General features: G+C 41.4%; 1 protein-coding gene across 2 annotated transcripts in view; it reads left to right on the forward strand.

Annotated features, from left to right (window-relative positions):
* TNKS (tankyrase) overlaps nt 1-15,897 on the forward strand; it is a 290,704-nt gene that overhangs the window by 50,453 nt on the left and 224,354 nt on the right. For both annotated transcript variants that reach the window (XR_004000785.1, XM_030565584.1), the window contains exon 3: nt 10,260-10,355. Coding sequence is in view for 1 of the 2 variants with exons in the window: in XM_030565584.1 (XP_030421444.1) it covers nt 10,260-10,355 (96 nt within the window). In the remaining variant the exon portion in view is untranslated. The remainder of the gene's footprint in view (nt 1-10,259; nt 10,356-15,897) is intronic.

A 15,897-nucleotide genomic window follows, 5' to 3' on the forward strand; every position in this document is an offset into this window, starting at 1 on the left:
AGAGTATAGCGTAGCCAACATTTATTTTAAAAGCACAGTAGTTCACATAGCACCCCACAACCACCACCCTCAATTCTACCTTCACCCCTCCAGGAAAGTGGTGAGTATGATGAATCTTGCAGCCTATCCTGCACTAACGATGAACAGGCATTCCAGAGGAGAGAGCCACTCAGAAAATTCCTGAACAACAGTCTCGTCCCTTCACGCTAGGACTCAGGTTGAGTGCCTCTTCTGATCACAACTGCTCTGTGGGCTAGATGCAGGAATTACTAGGTGAAATTCTCTGTTCTGCATTATTTACAGAGTCTAGGGCCAGGAGAGACCTTGGTGATCATCACATCTGACTTCCTGTGTAACACAAGCCAGAGAACATCACCATAATAATTTGTTGAGCATATCTTTTAGAACATCTAGTTCTTGATTTAAAAATTGTCAGGGATGAAAAATCTACCAGCTAAATTGTTCCAGTGGTTGATTACTGCACGAGATCAGACTAGATGATCACAATGATCCCTTCTGGTCATATAATTTATGAATAAGAACTCTGCTAAGTTATGGCAGTTTTTGAATGACACTGGTCCTTAAGGCTATGTACAAATGCCATGATCACTGCTTCTCAAATTTAACTCATACTAAACTGTGGCCCTGCTCAAACATCAGACATATAGTGTCATAGATTCATAGACTTAAGGTCAGAAGGGACCATTATGATCTAGTCTGACCACCTGCACAATGCAGACCACAGAATCTCACCCACCCACTCCTATAACAAACCCCTAACCCTATGTCTGAGTTCTTGAAGTCCTCAAATCGTGATTTAAAGACTTCAAGGTGCAGAGAATCCTCCAGCAAGTGACCTGTGCTCCATGCTGCAGGGAGGCGAAAAACCTCCAGGGCCTCTTCCAATCTTCCCTGGAAGAAAACTCCTTCCTGACCCCAAATATGGCAATCAGTTAAACCCTGAGCATGTGGGCAAGACTCATCAGCCAGCACCCAGGAAAGAATTCTCTGTAGTAACTCAGATCTGACCCCATCTAACATCCTATCACAGACCACTGGGCATATTTACCTGCTAATAATCAAAGATCAATTAATTGCCAAAATTAGGCTATCCCATCATTCCATCCCCTCTATAAACTTATCAAGCTTAGTCTTGAAGCCAGATATGTCTTTTGCCCCCACTGCTCCTCTTGGAAGGCTGTTCCAGAACTTCACTCCTCTAATGGTTAGAAACCTTCCCCTAATTTTAAATCTAAACTTCCTAGTATCCAGTTTATATCCATTTTGTTCTTGTGTCCACATTGGTACTAAGCTTAAATAGTTCCTCTCCCTCCCTAATATTTATCCCTCTGATATATTTATAAAGAGCAATCATATCCCCCCTCAGCCTTCTTTTGGTTAGGCTAAACAAGCCAAGCTCTTTGAGTCTCCTTTCACAAGACACGTTTTCCATTCCTCGCATCATCCTAGTAGCCCTTCTCTGTACCTGTTCCAGTTTGAATTCATCCTCCTTAAACATGGGAGACCAGAACTGCACACAGTATTCCAGATGAGGTCTCACCAGTGCCTTGTATAACGGTACTAACACCTCCTTATCTTTACTGGAAATACCTCGCCTGATGCATCCTAAACCCGCATTAGCTTTTTTTAAGGGCCATATCACATTGGCAGCTCATAGTCATCCTGTGATTAACCAATACTCCGAGGTCCTTCTCCTCCTGTGTTACTTCCAACTGATGTGTCCCCAATTTATAACCAAAATTCTTGTTGTTAATCGCTAAATGCATAACCTTGCATTTTTCACTATTAAATTTCATCCTATTACTGTTACTCCAGTTTACAAGGTCATCCAGATCTTCCTGTATGATATCCTGGTCCTTCTCTGTTTTAGCATACCTCCCAGCTTTATGTCATCTGCAAACTTTATTAGCACATTCCCACTTTTTGTGCCAAAGTCAGTGATAAAAATATTAAATAACATTGGTCCCGAAACCGATCCCTGAGGAACTCCACTAGTAACCTCCTTCCAGCCGTTGTAGTCTCCCCTTTAACCAGTTCCTTATCCACCTTTCAATTTTCATATTGATCCCCATCTTTTCCAATTTGACTGAGAACTCCCCATGTGGAACCATATCAAATGCCTTACTGAAATCAAGGTAAATTAGATCCACTGCGTTTCCTTTGTCTAAAAAAATCTGTTACCTTCTCAAAGAAGGAGATCAGGTTGGTTTGCCACAATATACCTTTTGTAAAACTGTTGTATTTTGTCCCAATTACCATTGACCTCAATGTCTTTAACTACTTTCTCCTTCAAACTTTTTTCCAAGGCCTTGCATACTACGGATGTCAAATTAACAGGCCTATAGTTAGTCGAATCACTTTTTTCCCCTTTCTTAAAAATAAAAACTGTGAGCAATTCTCCAGTCGTATGGTACAACCCCTGATTTTACTGATTAATTAAAAATTCTTGCTAATGGGCTTGCAATTTCATGTGCCAGTTCCTTTAATATTCTTGGATAAAGATTATCTGGACCCTCCGATTTCGTCCCATTAAGCTGTTCGAGTTTGGCTTCTACCTCGGATGTGGTAATATCTACCTCCATATCCTCATTCCCATTTGTCATCCTATCATTATCCCTAACCTCCTGATTAGCCTCATTAAAGACTGAGGCAAATTTGTTTAGATATTAGGCCATGCCTAGGTTATCCTTAACCTCCACTCCATCCTCAGTGTTTAGCAGTCCCACTTCTTGTTTGTTTTTCTTCTTATTTATGTGGCTATAGAACCTTTTACTGTTGGTTTTAATTCCCTTTGCAAGGTCCAACTCTACATGGCTTTTGGCCTTTCTCGCTTTATCCCTACATGTTCTGACTTCAATAAGGTAGCTTTCCTTGCTAATCTCTTCCATTTTCCTCTCCTTGTAGACTTTCTGCTTTTTCTTAATCACTTCTCTGAGATGCTTGCTCATCCAGCTTGGTCTACAACTCCTGCCTATGAATTTTTTTCCTCTTTCTTGGGATGCAGGCTTTTGATAGTTTCTGCAGCTTTGACTTGAAGTAATTCCCGGCCTTGAGAGCCACAGATTCTTCAGTCAATCCACTTCCCTAACTAATTTCCTTAATTCTTTAAAGTTAGCCCTTTTGAAATAAAAAACCCTAGTCCCAGATCTATTTTTGTTTATCCTTCCATCTAGATCACTCGAGCCAAGGTTGTCCCCTACAATCATTTCTTCTATGAGGTCCTCACTACTCACGAAAACCAAATCTAAAATGGCATCCCCTCTTGTTGGTTCTTGAACTACCTGGTGAAGGAATCCATCAGCTATCGCATCCAGGAAAATCTGACCTCTATTATTATTACTAGCACTTGTCCTCCAGTCTGTATCTGGGAAGTTAGTCTGCAATGATCATACAATTCCCATTAGTGTTTACTTCATTAAAAACCATTTAAGGAGTCTCCATCCATATCCAAATCGGATCCTGGTGGTCTGTAGCACACCCCAAGCACTATCTCAGGGGAAGCTCTAGTAGCTTTCTTTCCCAGTGTGATTTTTGCCCACATAGACTGCATCTTATCCATTCCATCACTTCTTATTTCTTTACAGGTAACCTCATCATTGATATACAATGCTACTCTACCACCTTTTGTCTTTATTTCTGTCTTTCCTAAACAGCGCACAGCCTTCAGTACCTGTACTCCAGTCATGACTACTATTCCACCATGTTTATGTTATCCCTATAATATCCAGTTTCACTTCCTGCACCAGTAGCTCTAGTTCCTCCATTTTGTTCCCTAGGCTCCTCGCATTAGTGTACAAACATCTTAATTTTTGGCTTCACTGACATTCTTTACCCGGTTAGGCACAGACATTCTACCACCAGTATCACGTATTAGACTGGTATCTGCACTACCCTTCCTCCTTATATCCATTCTCCTGCCCATGGCTGTATCCTTTCTTACTTTGTTTTCTTCCCTCTCAATGTTGAATTCCGGCATGGAGATTACCTGGACATCTCCCAACCATCTCCCCCAAATTCCTAGTTTAAAGCTCTCTTAATCAGTTGTGCTAGCCTCCATCCTAGAAGTCTGTTTCCCTCCTTTCTCAGGTGAAGTCCATCCCGAGAGAACAGTCCTCTGTCCATGAATGCTTCCCAGTGGCCGTACATCCCAAAGCCGTCCTTATAGCACCACCATCTGAGCCATCTGTTGATTGCCATAATCTTGTCACACCTTTGTCACCCTTCTGTAGGAACAGGCAGAATCCCACTGAAGATCACCTTAGCCTTGGTTTCCTTAAGCATCTTCCCCAGTCTGGCATAGTCTCCCATGATATGTTCCAGCGAGAATCTAGCCGTATAATTTGTTCCCATGTGAAGGACAATAAGCGGATTCTTTCCCGCTCCCGTTAGGTCATCCAGCCAAGACTCAGTTGTACTTGCAGAGGTAGGAGCTCACCTGTGAACAAGTCATGGATGATAACCTGACTAGCTCTAGCTCTTGCATTCATCATCACATAGTGGAGAATAGGCTGAATACTTATCTGTAGACAACCTGTGGTCCTGAGATGGAACAAAGTTAAAGAAAATGATATAGAGATAAAATCTGAGTTTTATGCAAAAACCAAAACCAAAGATCTTTTTAGATAACTTTTCCTGTCTTCTGTAACAGGGACTGATGGGTTGGAGTTCTCTTCCCTAGGATTCCAACTTTTTTGGTAGACCTGCTATTTGACATCAGTTCATGCTTTCTCTAAGCAGTATTTGATGTCAAAGTTACTACCAGTTCAGATTAATCTTTTTTTCTGTAAACTGATAAGGCAGGTGCTGAGCAGTGAGAGCTGTTTCCCCACCCCAATCTTTAATGGGCTAAATTCTCGCTTTCCTCTCCACAGGCCAGTTTTACTTTCAGGCTTGGTAACCTGTCAAATCGGGATTAGTGTAGCTGAGACACAAAACAGTGAATTTCGGGCAAGGAATTGTCCTACTTGGAACAGAAAAGCATCAAAATTTCAATAGTTTTAGTATACGAATAGCTGAGGTAAAATATGTTTAGTCTACATCAAAAGAGTGAATTCCATTTGAACTGCTGTGTATTGTTTGGATGCTTTCAAAATGCTGAGAGAATTGAGCCTTTAAATCTTCAGTTACATATAGTTTGGGAATATGTGATGCTCAGAGCTAGTACCTGGATTTATGTGCTACCAGGTCCTGGGTTAACAAAGTACAGCATATCTTGTAGGTATAATTTTCTAGAGAAAAGTAGCAGAGAGTAATTTTATACTGTGATTCAAAATGCATTTGGCAAAAATGTCACCTTCACAGCTAGATCTACAGGGAGTAGGCTAGATTGCCTTTTGACAGTGCTGTTTCCCTGAGTCACCATATTGCATTGGTGGGTAGGGAGAAGACACCAGTTCTAGTTTGCGTGAGAGAGCTGAAATAGTCACTAGGCTGTAAAGTGATTTTAGTTTCTTGTAAAATCTCAACCTGTTATCTGTAAATGTGATTAATAGATTATAAAGCCGGAGGGGACCACTGTGAACATCTAGTTTGATCTGTGTAACACAGGCGATAGAACTTCCCTCAATTAGTTCCTATTTGAACTAGAGCATATATTTTAGAAGAAAAATCCTATCTTAATTTAAAAATTCCCAGTGATGGCGAATTCACCACAACTTCTGGTAAGTTCTAATGGTTAATTACTCTCACTGTTAAAAATGTATATCTTACTTTCAGTCTGAATTTGCCTACCTTCAATTTCCAGCCATTGGAGCTTGTTATATCTTTGTCTGCTAAATTGAAGAGCCCATTATCAAATTTATGTTCCCCGTGTACAGACTTACAAAATGTGGCAAGTCACTCTTAAAATTTCTCTCTACTAAACTGAATAGATTAAGCTCCTGTAGTTAACAGAGTGATGTTGTGGTGAAAAAGGCAAATATTTTGGGATTTATTAATGGACGTGTCATATGTAAGACATAGAAGGTAATTGTTCTGCTGTACTTTGTACTGGTGAGGTCTCAGCTGGAGTATAGTGTCCCAGTTTTGGGCACCACTCTCTAAGATGTGAACAAATTGGAGAGAGTCCAGCAGAGTGCCTGTGAAGAAAGGCTTTGAACACATGACCTATGGGGAAAGGCTGAAAGAATTGGGCATGCTTAGCCTGGATAAGAGAAGACTTTGGGGGTCAAGCGCATGGTAACAGTTTTCAAACATGGAAAAGGCTGTTAACAAAGAGGGATGTGATCGGTTGTAGGTCCACCAAGTATAGGACAAGAAGAAATCAGCTTAATTTGCAGTATGGGAGATTTAGGTTAGATATAAGGAAAAACTTTTTAACTATAAGGATAGTTAAGCACTCGAACAGGCTACCTGGGGAGGTTGCAGAATCCCTGCCCTTGGAGGAAGGCTTTCATTGTATCTTGTCAGGGAAGATTTGGAAAGGTAAGAATGCTTTATATTTAAATGTGAAACTATTGACTCATTATTTGTTAAAGGAAAGACAGATTTTTGACACCAAAATGATCAAGTTCTGTAGTTTTGAAAATAACCATGCCAAGTGGCGTTAGGCCAAGTGGTTAGGCCATGTCTACACTTACAGGCTTATAGGAGCACAGCTGTACCACTGTAGGAGTGCTCTTATAGCCATGTTATGCTGATGGGAAAGAGTGCTCCTGTTGGCATAATAAGCGGTGGTAGCTATGTAACTGAGAGAGCATCTCCCGCTGACTTAGCATTGTGCACACGAGCGCTTATACTGACAGAAGTTATGTTGTTCAGGAGTGTGTGTTCTCACCCCTGAGTGACAAGTTTTGCTGACATAAGTGCTAGTGTAGATGTGGCCTTACTGTCATTGTTCATCCTGCTATATCAAGTTGGGAGTAACCTGAAGCATTTACAGCACTTGTAATTCATGCACTATGTAATCTTGTAACTAATTTGTTGAGGGGGAGAAAGGAATCTGACCTTTTTGTTAACTGTCTGTTTGTACTGATTGCTGTAATAACAAATATAATTAAAACAAACTTCTTATGTGTCACGTGAAGAAATGTGAGGCATCAGTGAAGACCAGGAATCTGTATAGGTTAAGGATCATAATGGTCGTGAATGCAGTTGTATTCCATGTTAAGCTTTTGGATAGTTAAGTTTAGAGGATTTTGATTTCCTCATATTTTTATATCAAGGATCAATTAAAAGAAAACTGTTCTGTACTGGTTTTACAAAAGTTTGTGGAAAAGGTCTAATGGCTTGATAATGGTATTGTTTATGCCTGTTGTATTTTGACTGCCAGACTTTAAACAATGTTTGAATTAAATATAAATTTGGAAGGGGATACTGTCTAGTGATATTTCTGTATTGTGGAGCTACAAAATGGGATTTTCGCTCAGCAGCGATTCTGCATTATGAAGCAGTCTTTAATTATGTCATTGCATACTATTTTTTTCCCCACAGGGCCCCTGCCTCATACAGTGCACAGGATGGGACCTGCTCTGGGAATGGATCAGGGTTGTATAGTAAAAGAGGCAATTGTCTATAGGACCCCTGCCTTGTGTTGCTGAAATGGAAGGTCTGTGGTGAATGAAATAGAAGACTACAGGAGGATGGTCTCATGATTAAGGCAGCAGAGGACAATGAGAAGCGTTTTGCCAGTGGGTTTCACAGATGTCTGCTGGCAACAGAGCAGACTCAGAAACTTTGTATTCCATTTCAGATTCTAGAGGCGAGAATAGGGAGACCCTTCTGCATTTGTCACCTCCCAGCCTGTCTCTGTTCCAGTCTCTCAATCTAGTCAGGCCTAATCTCCATACACCCACCCCACTCTACCCCTGACGACTCCTCTCATCACACTTTTGTAACTGTCCGTGTTACAGCACGGCTGTGGCAGCGTGGTGATGTGGGCAATGTAGACACGCTTTATCGCCAGGGGAGAGCTCTCCCAGTGATTAAAAAAAAAAATAAGCACCCTGAACTAGCAGTCGTAGCTTTATCCCTGGGAGTGCAGCTGTCTATACTGGCGCTTTTCAGCGCTTAAACTTTTTGTTGCTCAAGGGGGTGTTTTTTCACTGAAGGTGACAGTGTAGACACAGCCCCAGTCTCTTTTTGTAGCTAGCCCTTTTCTCCCACAGCGACTCCCTATTAGATTTACTTGCTTCCCCATGCCTCCCATTCCCAAACCCTGACTACCAGTCTCCCTCTTTGGGGTCTTGGTTGTGTGTCCCCTCTAGCCTCTTTCAAATCTCTCCCCCCCCCCCCCAGCTCCCTTGTCTCAGTCTTCCTGCCTAGTGAGTTCTAGTCCCCTGCCCCCAACCGCCTCCTCTGATCTCTCTCTCTCTCTTTCTCTCTCTCTCTCCTTCCCCCATTTCTTAGTATTCTACCCTCTGCTTCTCCCCTCCAGCTCCCAGTTTCAGTACCCTTTCCTGGCGGCTTGTACCAATCTACTCCATTCCCTAAGTCCAGGTCTTGTCTCTTGTGCATCTGAGACAGGTTGCTTTTTCCTCCATGATACCTGGGCCTAGTTGGGGGAATATTGACAGTGCAGACTGTCTCCCTTTCCTTATTTTTTCTGCCTGGTGCCACCAGCATCAGCAGTTGTAGAGAAACGCTAACAAGTTTCTTCTGAGCATGTGCTAAGATGATTCAAGAGCTCATAATTTGGCCACATTTTGAGTTTCCTGCCCAGAACAGCAAAAGGCACATCTCTGACACCAGGACCCACGCCCCCTGCCACATTTCAGGTCCCTGTTCTAAAGTGTGAAAGTACTAGAGCTTTTCAACAGAATAGGTATACGGCTTTAATGTGTGCAAAACAACATCTTTTTTCAATCTCATTCTTTTGATACAGACAAACTACTTTTGTTGAAACTTTCACCCAAAAATTAAGACTGAGGCAGAAGCCTGACATAGGAAATATCAGTCTAAATAATTAACGTTTAGCAAAGTTATAAACAACTAAAACCAGGGTTGTCTTATGGGGACATGTCTGACAAACTTCAATGTAGGTGGTGCTCCTAGATCAGTCTGTAATAAAGCAGGTGTTTTCTTTTGAAGAATCTCTCACTGGTTAGATGTTATTGTTACTGACTAGTTGGTTTTGTGTTGAATCAGTTAATTTTCTCTTTCTGGAATCCTGTCAATTTAATGCTTGGTGTTTTATCAGTTGCAAGATGAAATGCCTCCCAGTACTTTTTCATCATAAATCCATTGTAGTCTTGCAACTTCATGACAAGCATTGTTGCTTGAGCTGCCCCAAATACCTGCTTTTCTTCTTACCTTTAGTGTCCTTGAGACTGATTCTGCACTCTCTTTGACACTCTACTATCATTCACACCTGTATAAAGTGGGAATAAAATGGTCATTCAAAATTGGTAGCATTTCTTACTTTGTGCAGTATGCAGGGCAGTGGACAATTGGGCTCCTAGTATTTAATATCTGATGTTGGTGTGTGGACTTCACTATTTGACATCCCATTCTTTAGGAAATGTTTTGGTCTTGAAAGTAAATGGTCTGAACTATATTATTGTAGAGTTATTTCTGTTTAAGTTCGCTTAAGTGTGGAATATCCATTTCCAGTTTCTTGCAAATGCTCTTATATGTGGTAATTCACTGTTGCAATATCCTACATGCCAAATGATTGTATACTGCTTTCTGCTTCAGATATTTTTATGTAATTGAATTTTTGTCTCAGTTTCAGTAGAAAAAAATATTGTGGAGGGCAGTAACTTCTAAGCATCCAGACTGCAGGGTACCAGAGTAGCACATATTATCCTACTTATTACATTTTTTGGACACAGTGTATGTTGTGGTAAGGTTTCTCTGTAAATGGTGATCCACTAAAAGTCTTGAGCATTACTACTGTTCTGAGATAGAAGGATCTGGATATTCAGCAGTAAAAGCAGCAGCAGCAACAGCGGTAGTAAAGGCAGAGCAGGTTCCACAGTTAGCATATTTTACAGTATGAGTCAGTGTGTACACAGCTTCCCAGATAGCTGCCTGCAGGAGGGAACCAAAAATGTAGAATGAAAAATATTCAGGTTTCATGATTATGATGCTAAATCATGTGATTTTTACTATACCTTAAGTTGCCAACTTAGCTTTACTCAAGAGAGGATCCTTTGCTGCAGTGTATTTAAAAAAAAAAAAAAGGGTGGGGGGAAATTGTGCAGTGTGTGTTTATGCCTACACCATGCCGAGGAGACCCTTGCTAGTAAATAATCTGTGTATCCCTGAGGTAAGAGGTTGTTTCTGCTTTCCCTGCACAGTGCTGCTGCAGCACGGAGCTGATCCAAACATTCGAAACACTGATGGGAAGTCAGCGCTGGACCTGGCAGATCCTTCAGCCAAAGCTGTACTTACAGGTAAGAGACATAAGTTTCTATTGAATTGTCTTCTGTAGTTCATTGGGTATATAAACACTTCAGCCTCTTAAACTCTGACTGCCTTTCATTTTTCTTTAGCATAAGGACACACATTTTTGCTGTTTTTATCAGGTTCCGTATTGAATTTCTATAACTGCCATTAATTGCCACGCTCCCAGAGGTTTGAATAGCTGCTTCCACTTATTTGAGAGAATTATGTAATTAGAAAACATCATTCATTATTCACTGCATTTTTATCACTAGCCCGCATATGGGTTGAACTGCAGCCTCCATTGCCTGCACAAAAAAAAAAAAAAAGTCAGTTACTCAGCAGTGAAGGTTTTAACACAATCAAGGACATTTGTCTTACCGTAGTAGTTGCTGTGATCAGAAAGGTAACCTGCTACTTTAGAGCTTAACTCAGTATTTGCTATGGATTTGTATGCTGCTCTTCCTCCTCATCGTTAGCCATTTAGATATAAGTGGTGTGTAACACAGAACTCTGTGGGCTATTAACCTAACCATTAAAGAATAATTTGCACATAATTTTTACCAATGTAATGTTGTTTTTATATACCTGTATTTTTATATATAATACTTTAAAATATCAATGAACATTAAAAATTAGTATCCTATGGAAGAGTTGTATGTCCAAAGTTCATATGCATTTTGTGCTGGTTTTGTTTTAAGTGAGTTTTAGGAAATGGAGGTTAGAAGGAGACAAATGTGGCTACAAAAGCATAATTAGGCTGGGGATGAGATTCAGCAGTTGACCCTCTGTCAATGACTGGCAGTTTTTTTTCCTAGTGTTTTATTTGTCTTTCCCTCTTCCCTCCTCTTCTGTATTGACCAGTTAATTTGTAGTTGATATGCTAATACAAAACCTGCATGTTTATGTTTAGAAAGGGAGAATACAGCTCCCGTCATATTTGGTCAGAAAACATTTCCTCCCTTTCATTTTTTTTCCCAAATACACTGTTATGCATTACTATCTGAGGCTCTGAAGTGAACCAAGTGTGTTTGTGGAACAAAGGCTCTTTAAATTTGAGGAAGAATAATTTAAACTAAGGCCTTGGCTACACTTGAGAGTTACAGCGCTGTTAGTGGCTTTACAGTGCTGTAACTCACTCCCCGTCCACACTGGCAAGGCACATACAGCGCTGTATCTCCCTGGCTACAGCACTGCATGTACTCCACCTTGACGAGAGGAATAATGAGAACAGCGCTGGTGCTGCAGCGCTGGGGTGCCAGTGTAAACAGTGATTAATCTTACTACGCTGTAACTGACCTCCGGGACTTTCCCATAATGCTTTTAAGTAAAGATTGCACTCTGTTTTGTTGCGATGCCTCTGTTTGTTTTGCTGTGAACTCGGGGCTCCTGGAGCTGCTTATCTAAGAAACAAACACAGTTACTGTTTGCTGTGAATGAGGCAGGCAGGGGGGATCCCTTTGGAATGTCAACAGCTAGTGTTTGCTTGAGGAGCGAAGCAACAGGGCGGGCGGGGGGTCTGTTTCGGAGCAGCTGCTTATCTGGTCTGTGAGGAAAAAAACAGAGGGCTATTCGAATTTAGTGAATGAGAGAGGAGTGGAGAAAGGGGACGGAACTTGCAAGGCAGGGACCTGACACAGTGTCAGCTCCAAAAATCCACTCTCGCGCTCTCTCTCTCTCTCTCCCACGCTCCCTGTCACACTCCACCCCACCCCCTCTTTTGAAAAGCACGTTGCAGCCGCTTGAACGCTGGGATAACTGCCCATAATGCACCACTCCCAACAGTGCTGCAAATGTGGCCACACTGCAGCGCTGGTAGCTGTCAGTGTGGCCACACTGCAGCGCTTTCCCTACACAGCTATATGAAGACAGCTGTAACTCCCAGCCCTGTGCAGCTGCAAGTATAGCCATACCCTAAGTCATGTGTTCAAAGAAACTCCTGTAGTGTTAACATTAATGTTAATTGTGCCAATCAGGTTAATCTGATTTTTGTCAATTGATAAAAAATAAGGTAGTACAGACACTGTACGTGGGTAGGATATATGTGGGAATCCAGTCATCTTTAAAATAAACAACCTAGGAAGGGATTAATGTGAATGGAAAATTTAATTACAAGCAACACTGAAAATTTTCTGCTTTGAGGCCACTGAGGGTATGGCTACACTTAGTTGTACAGTGCTGGTAGTTACAGCTGTCTTCGTACAGCTGTGTAGGGAAAGCACTGCAGTGTGGCCACACTGACAGCTTCCAGCGCTGCAGTGTGGCCACATTTGCAGCATTTGCAGCACTGTTGCGAGTGGTGCATTGTGGGCAGCTTATCCCAGCGTTCAAGTGACTGCAATGTGCTTTTCAAAAGACGGGGGTGAGGGGGAACGTGGGGGAGAGAGAGAGAGTGGATTTTTGGATCTGTCAGCTCCCTGCCTTGCAAGTTCTAAGGACTGGAACATACACATCACCAACCTGCAATCAATTTAAAAGTTTCTGGCCCTTCCCCCACCCCCCAAGCAAACCAGGTGTACAGCCAGCGCTGCAGCCAGGCAGTTGCAGTGCTGGATGTGCCTTGCAGGTGTGGACAGTTACTAAGTTGCAGCGCTGTAAACCCACCACTAGTGCTGCAACTCTCCAGTGTAGCCAAGCCCTGAGACTAATGACAGCTTTTCAGGCTCTCCCTAAGGCCAGCCTCAGGTGTCAGCAGTAAATTTAGGAAGAGATTTTGCAAGGTGACCTAACTATGACATGCCCCCATTATCCATTTTAAGTACATGGGGATCTTTTCACAGATTTCAGTGGGCATTGGATCAGGCGCATGTGCCTTTGGAAAAAGAGAACAGTCTGTTGTAGAAAGTGTGGATGGGCTGGAAGTGGCCGCCTGGAAGGCTGTAGTAAGCATAGTTTGAAGTATGGAGCTTTCAGTTGTTCTTCCTTATCTCCTAGCACAGGAGTGCCCAATTGTTGCAGTATTGAGGGATACCTTGACAAATTGATGGAAGCTAAAGGTCAGCACCGAAGCTGCATAAACTTCAAATATAAATATAACCAAATTTGCCTGTACTCTTCCTTTTTAGATTAATAAAATGAGTTTTTGGTTTACTCTTATTAGCAATGAGAGCTTGCAGTTCCTCAGTTTTGTCCTGAAGGTGGCTCTTGGCTACATTTTGGCCCTTAGATTATACATTGTGTATCTGTGCCCTAGCTGTATGCACTGGTAATGCATCACCCTTTCAGCTGGCATACAACAGACTTAATAGGTTTTAAAATGTTGTAGCTGGAATCCACCTAAATCAGAACTTTTTGTTAGTGACTTTGTTTTGTGACTATTCATCTGCATATCTTCTCTGTTAAGCATCTGCTTTCCCATGTGTTTCCAGTGTGCTACACCTTTAGGGGCTCTCCTCTGACTTAAAGGGATTTGACAGAAAATTTTGATGGCTCAGGCTTCACAGTAGCCTTTGGCAGTGGCTTCCTCTCGGAGATCAGATATAACAGTGTTTTAGAAGGTATTCTTTAGAGAGATGAGTACTAGATTATACTGCATTTACAATATTTATGTTGCATGGTGATATTTTTGGAGGTGCTCAATGTTCGACTAACATTGCTTCTCTTAAAGACAATGGTAAAACTCCTCCTGACTTTAATGGGAGCAGAGTTGGCATTAGTCTAAGTGTATTTGAAAACTCAACCAAGCCTTCATTATGCTTGTACCTTTAGAGAACTTACTTATTAAAGCAACGTTGATTTACTGCTGTTGTTCATGTAGGGTTTAAGTGTCCATGTGTGTGATATGGTCACTGCTGCATACTTTGAGAAACTGAGATTCCTCTTACAAGCTCATTTATTTACTCAATGAGTTTTATGCATTGATACATGCCTTGGGAATAAACTTCAGTGGTGAACTTTTTGTGAACTACAAATTAAAGAGAAGTGAATAGAGAAGTCATTAATACACTGGCTAAAGTCATGAAGGAAATACGTCAGCCAGATTATGAAAGAAGAAAAGCCCTACATTTGCTCAATCATGGTAGTTTAGTATTTTCTTCCTATGTAGATTGCATTCCCAGCAATATTAAGCACAGTGGCAGTGGTTGTCACATCCACAGTGATTCCATTTTCTTCTTTTTCCAGACTAGGACAATGTATTTCCCTCCCGTCTCTCAGACTGGGGGAAGGGTATGTAATGCAAGGCCTTCAGGGAAGACTTCCAGCTTCTCTTCTAATACATTTTCTTAAAATTTGTTTTTGTACAAAGAAGACACAATGCAAGTGAGGGACCAATTTTATGATGGAAATGGCATTCTAAAGTTTGCTCTAAAATTGAAACTGAGTCTGAAACTGTTTAATTTCTCTAACATCAGTTAAGTAAACACCCAGTTTCGGCTCCTGAAAATAGTTTCATCCAGAGGGGGGAGATTGTGTTCTGATACCTACATTCAGAATCAAGCTTCCCTTCCTTCTGCAAGTAACCAAGTCATCCCTGCAGTTACACAAACATTTCATGCCAGTGGTTAGTTATCTCAATTTTTTAAAATTCTTATGTGTTTCTTAGCAAAGTACAGCCATCTCTATCTGTTCCACTAGATTGACTAAAGAAGGGTTTTTACCACTGTGACGGGGTATACCTTGCACCAGTCCCAAAAGGTTAACTTGGCTTTGCAGGCTGAGGAAGCCCCACCCCTCCAACTCTGCTGAGCATGCTCAACCTGGAGGCAAAGTATAGAAGGAAGCAGTCCAACTCAGTCTGGGCAGGCTGCTGAAGGGGTAGGATGCAGACTGCAGGCTCTTTCCAGGGAGCTGCTACAGGCCCTGATTAAGTATCGGAGGGGTAGCCATGTTAGTCTGGATTTGTAAAAGCAGAAAAGAGTTCTGTGGCACCTTATAGACTAACAAATGTATAAGAGCATGAGCTTTCATGGGTTAATACCCACTTTGTTGGATGCAAGGTTATACACATCCAGCAGCCTTTTAAAGAAGCTTTCTAGTTACCTCTTCCTTAAATTGCTAAACAGTTTTTAGATTATTAACTCTTTGGGACAGGGACTGAGTCTTAGTCAGTGTTTGTACAGTTCCTAGCACAATGGGCCCTAATAATGAATGGGACTTCTGGGAGATGTATTACAGTACAAGCCCAATAAGCAACAGCCTCTAATTATTGCATTGTTCTACTATTCCATTTTAAATGTTAATGTTTTATTTTTCTTATATGCTGTCATATAATTAAAATGAATAGTGAATTTTCTCAGTTAAAGTTGCTGGTGTTATGAGCGTCACTACTCCTACTCCTTCTGCTTGTTGTTCTGAGTTGCTTCCCATCAGTGCATTTGTGCAACTTCTAAAGCTGTTAATGGGAGTTAAATACACAATGAGTGGAAAGTATACGCTTTGATAGGTGAGGGTTCCCCTAGAAATGAAAAGCCCAAACCTGAATGCCTTAGAACCTTTCCCCAGAAAAAAGGAATAATATTAAGGAAAAACTGACTTCTTGTTCATGAACTGCATCAACTTTCCAAGTTAGAAGAAAGACAGACAGTGATCTTCCTACTTATTATGGAAATAAAA

This window comes from Gopherus evgoodei, chromosome 5 (genome assembly GCF_007399415.2).
Source record: "Gopherus evgoodei ecotype Sinaloan lineage chromosome 5, rGopEvg1_v1.p, whole genome shotgun sequence".
In the NCBI taxonomy this organism is placed as follows: domain Eukaryota; kingdom Metazoa; phylum Chordata; order Testudines; family Testudinidae; genus Gopherus; species Gopherus evgoodei.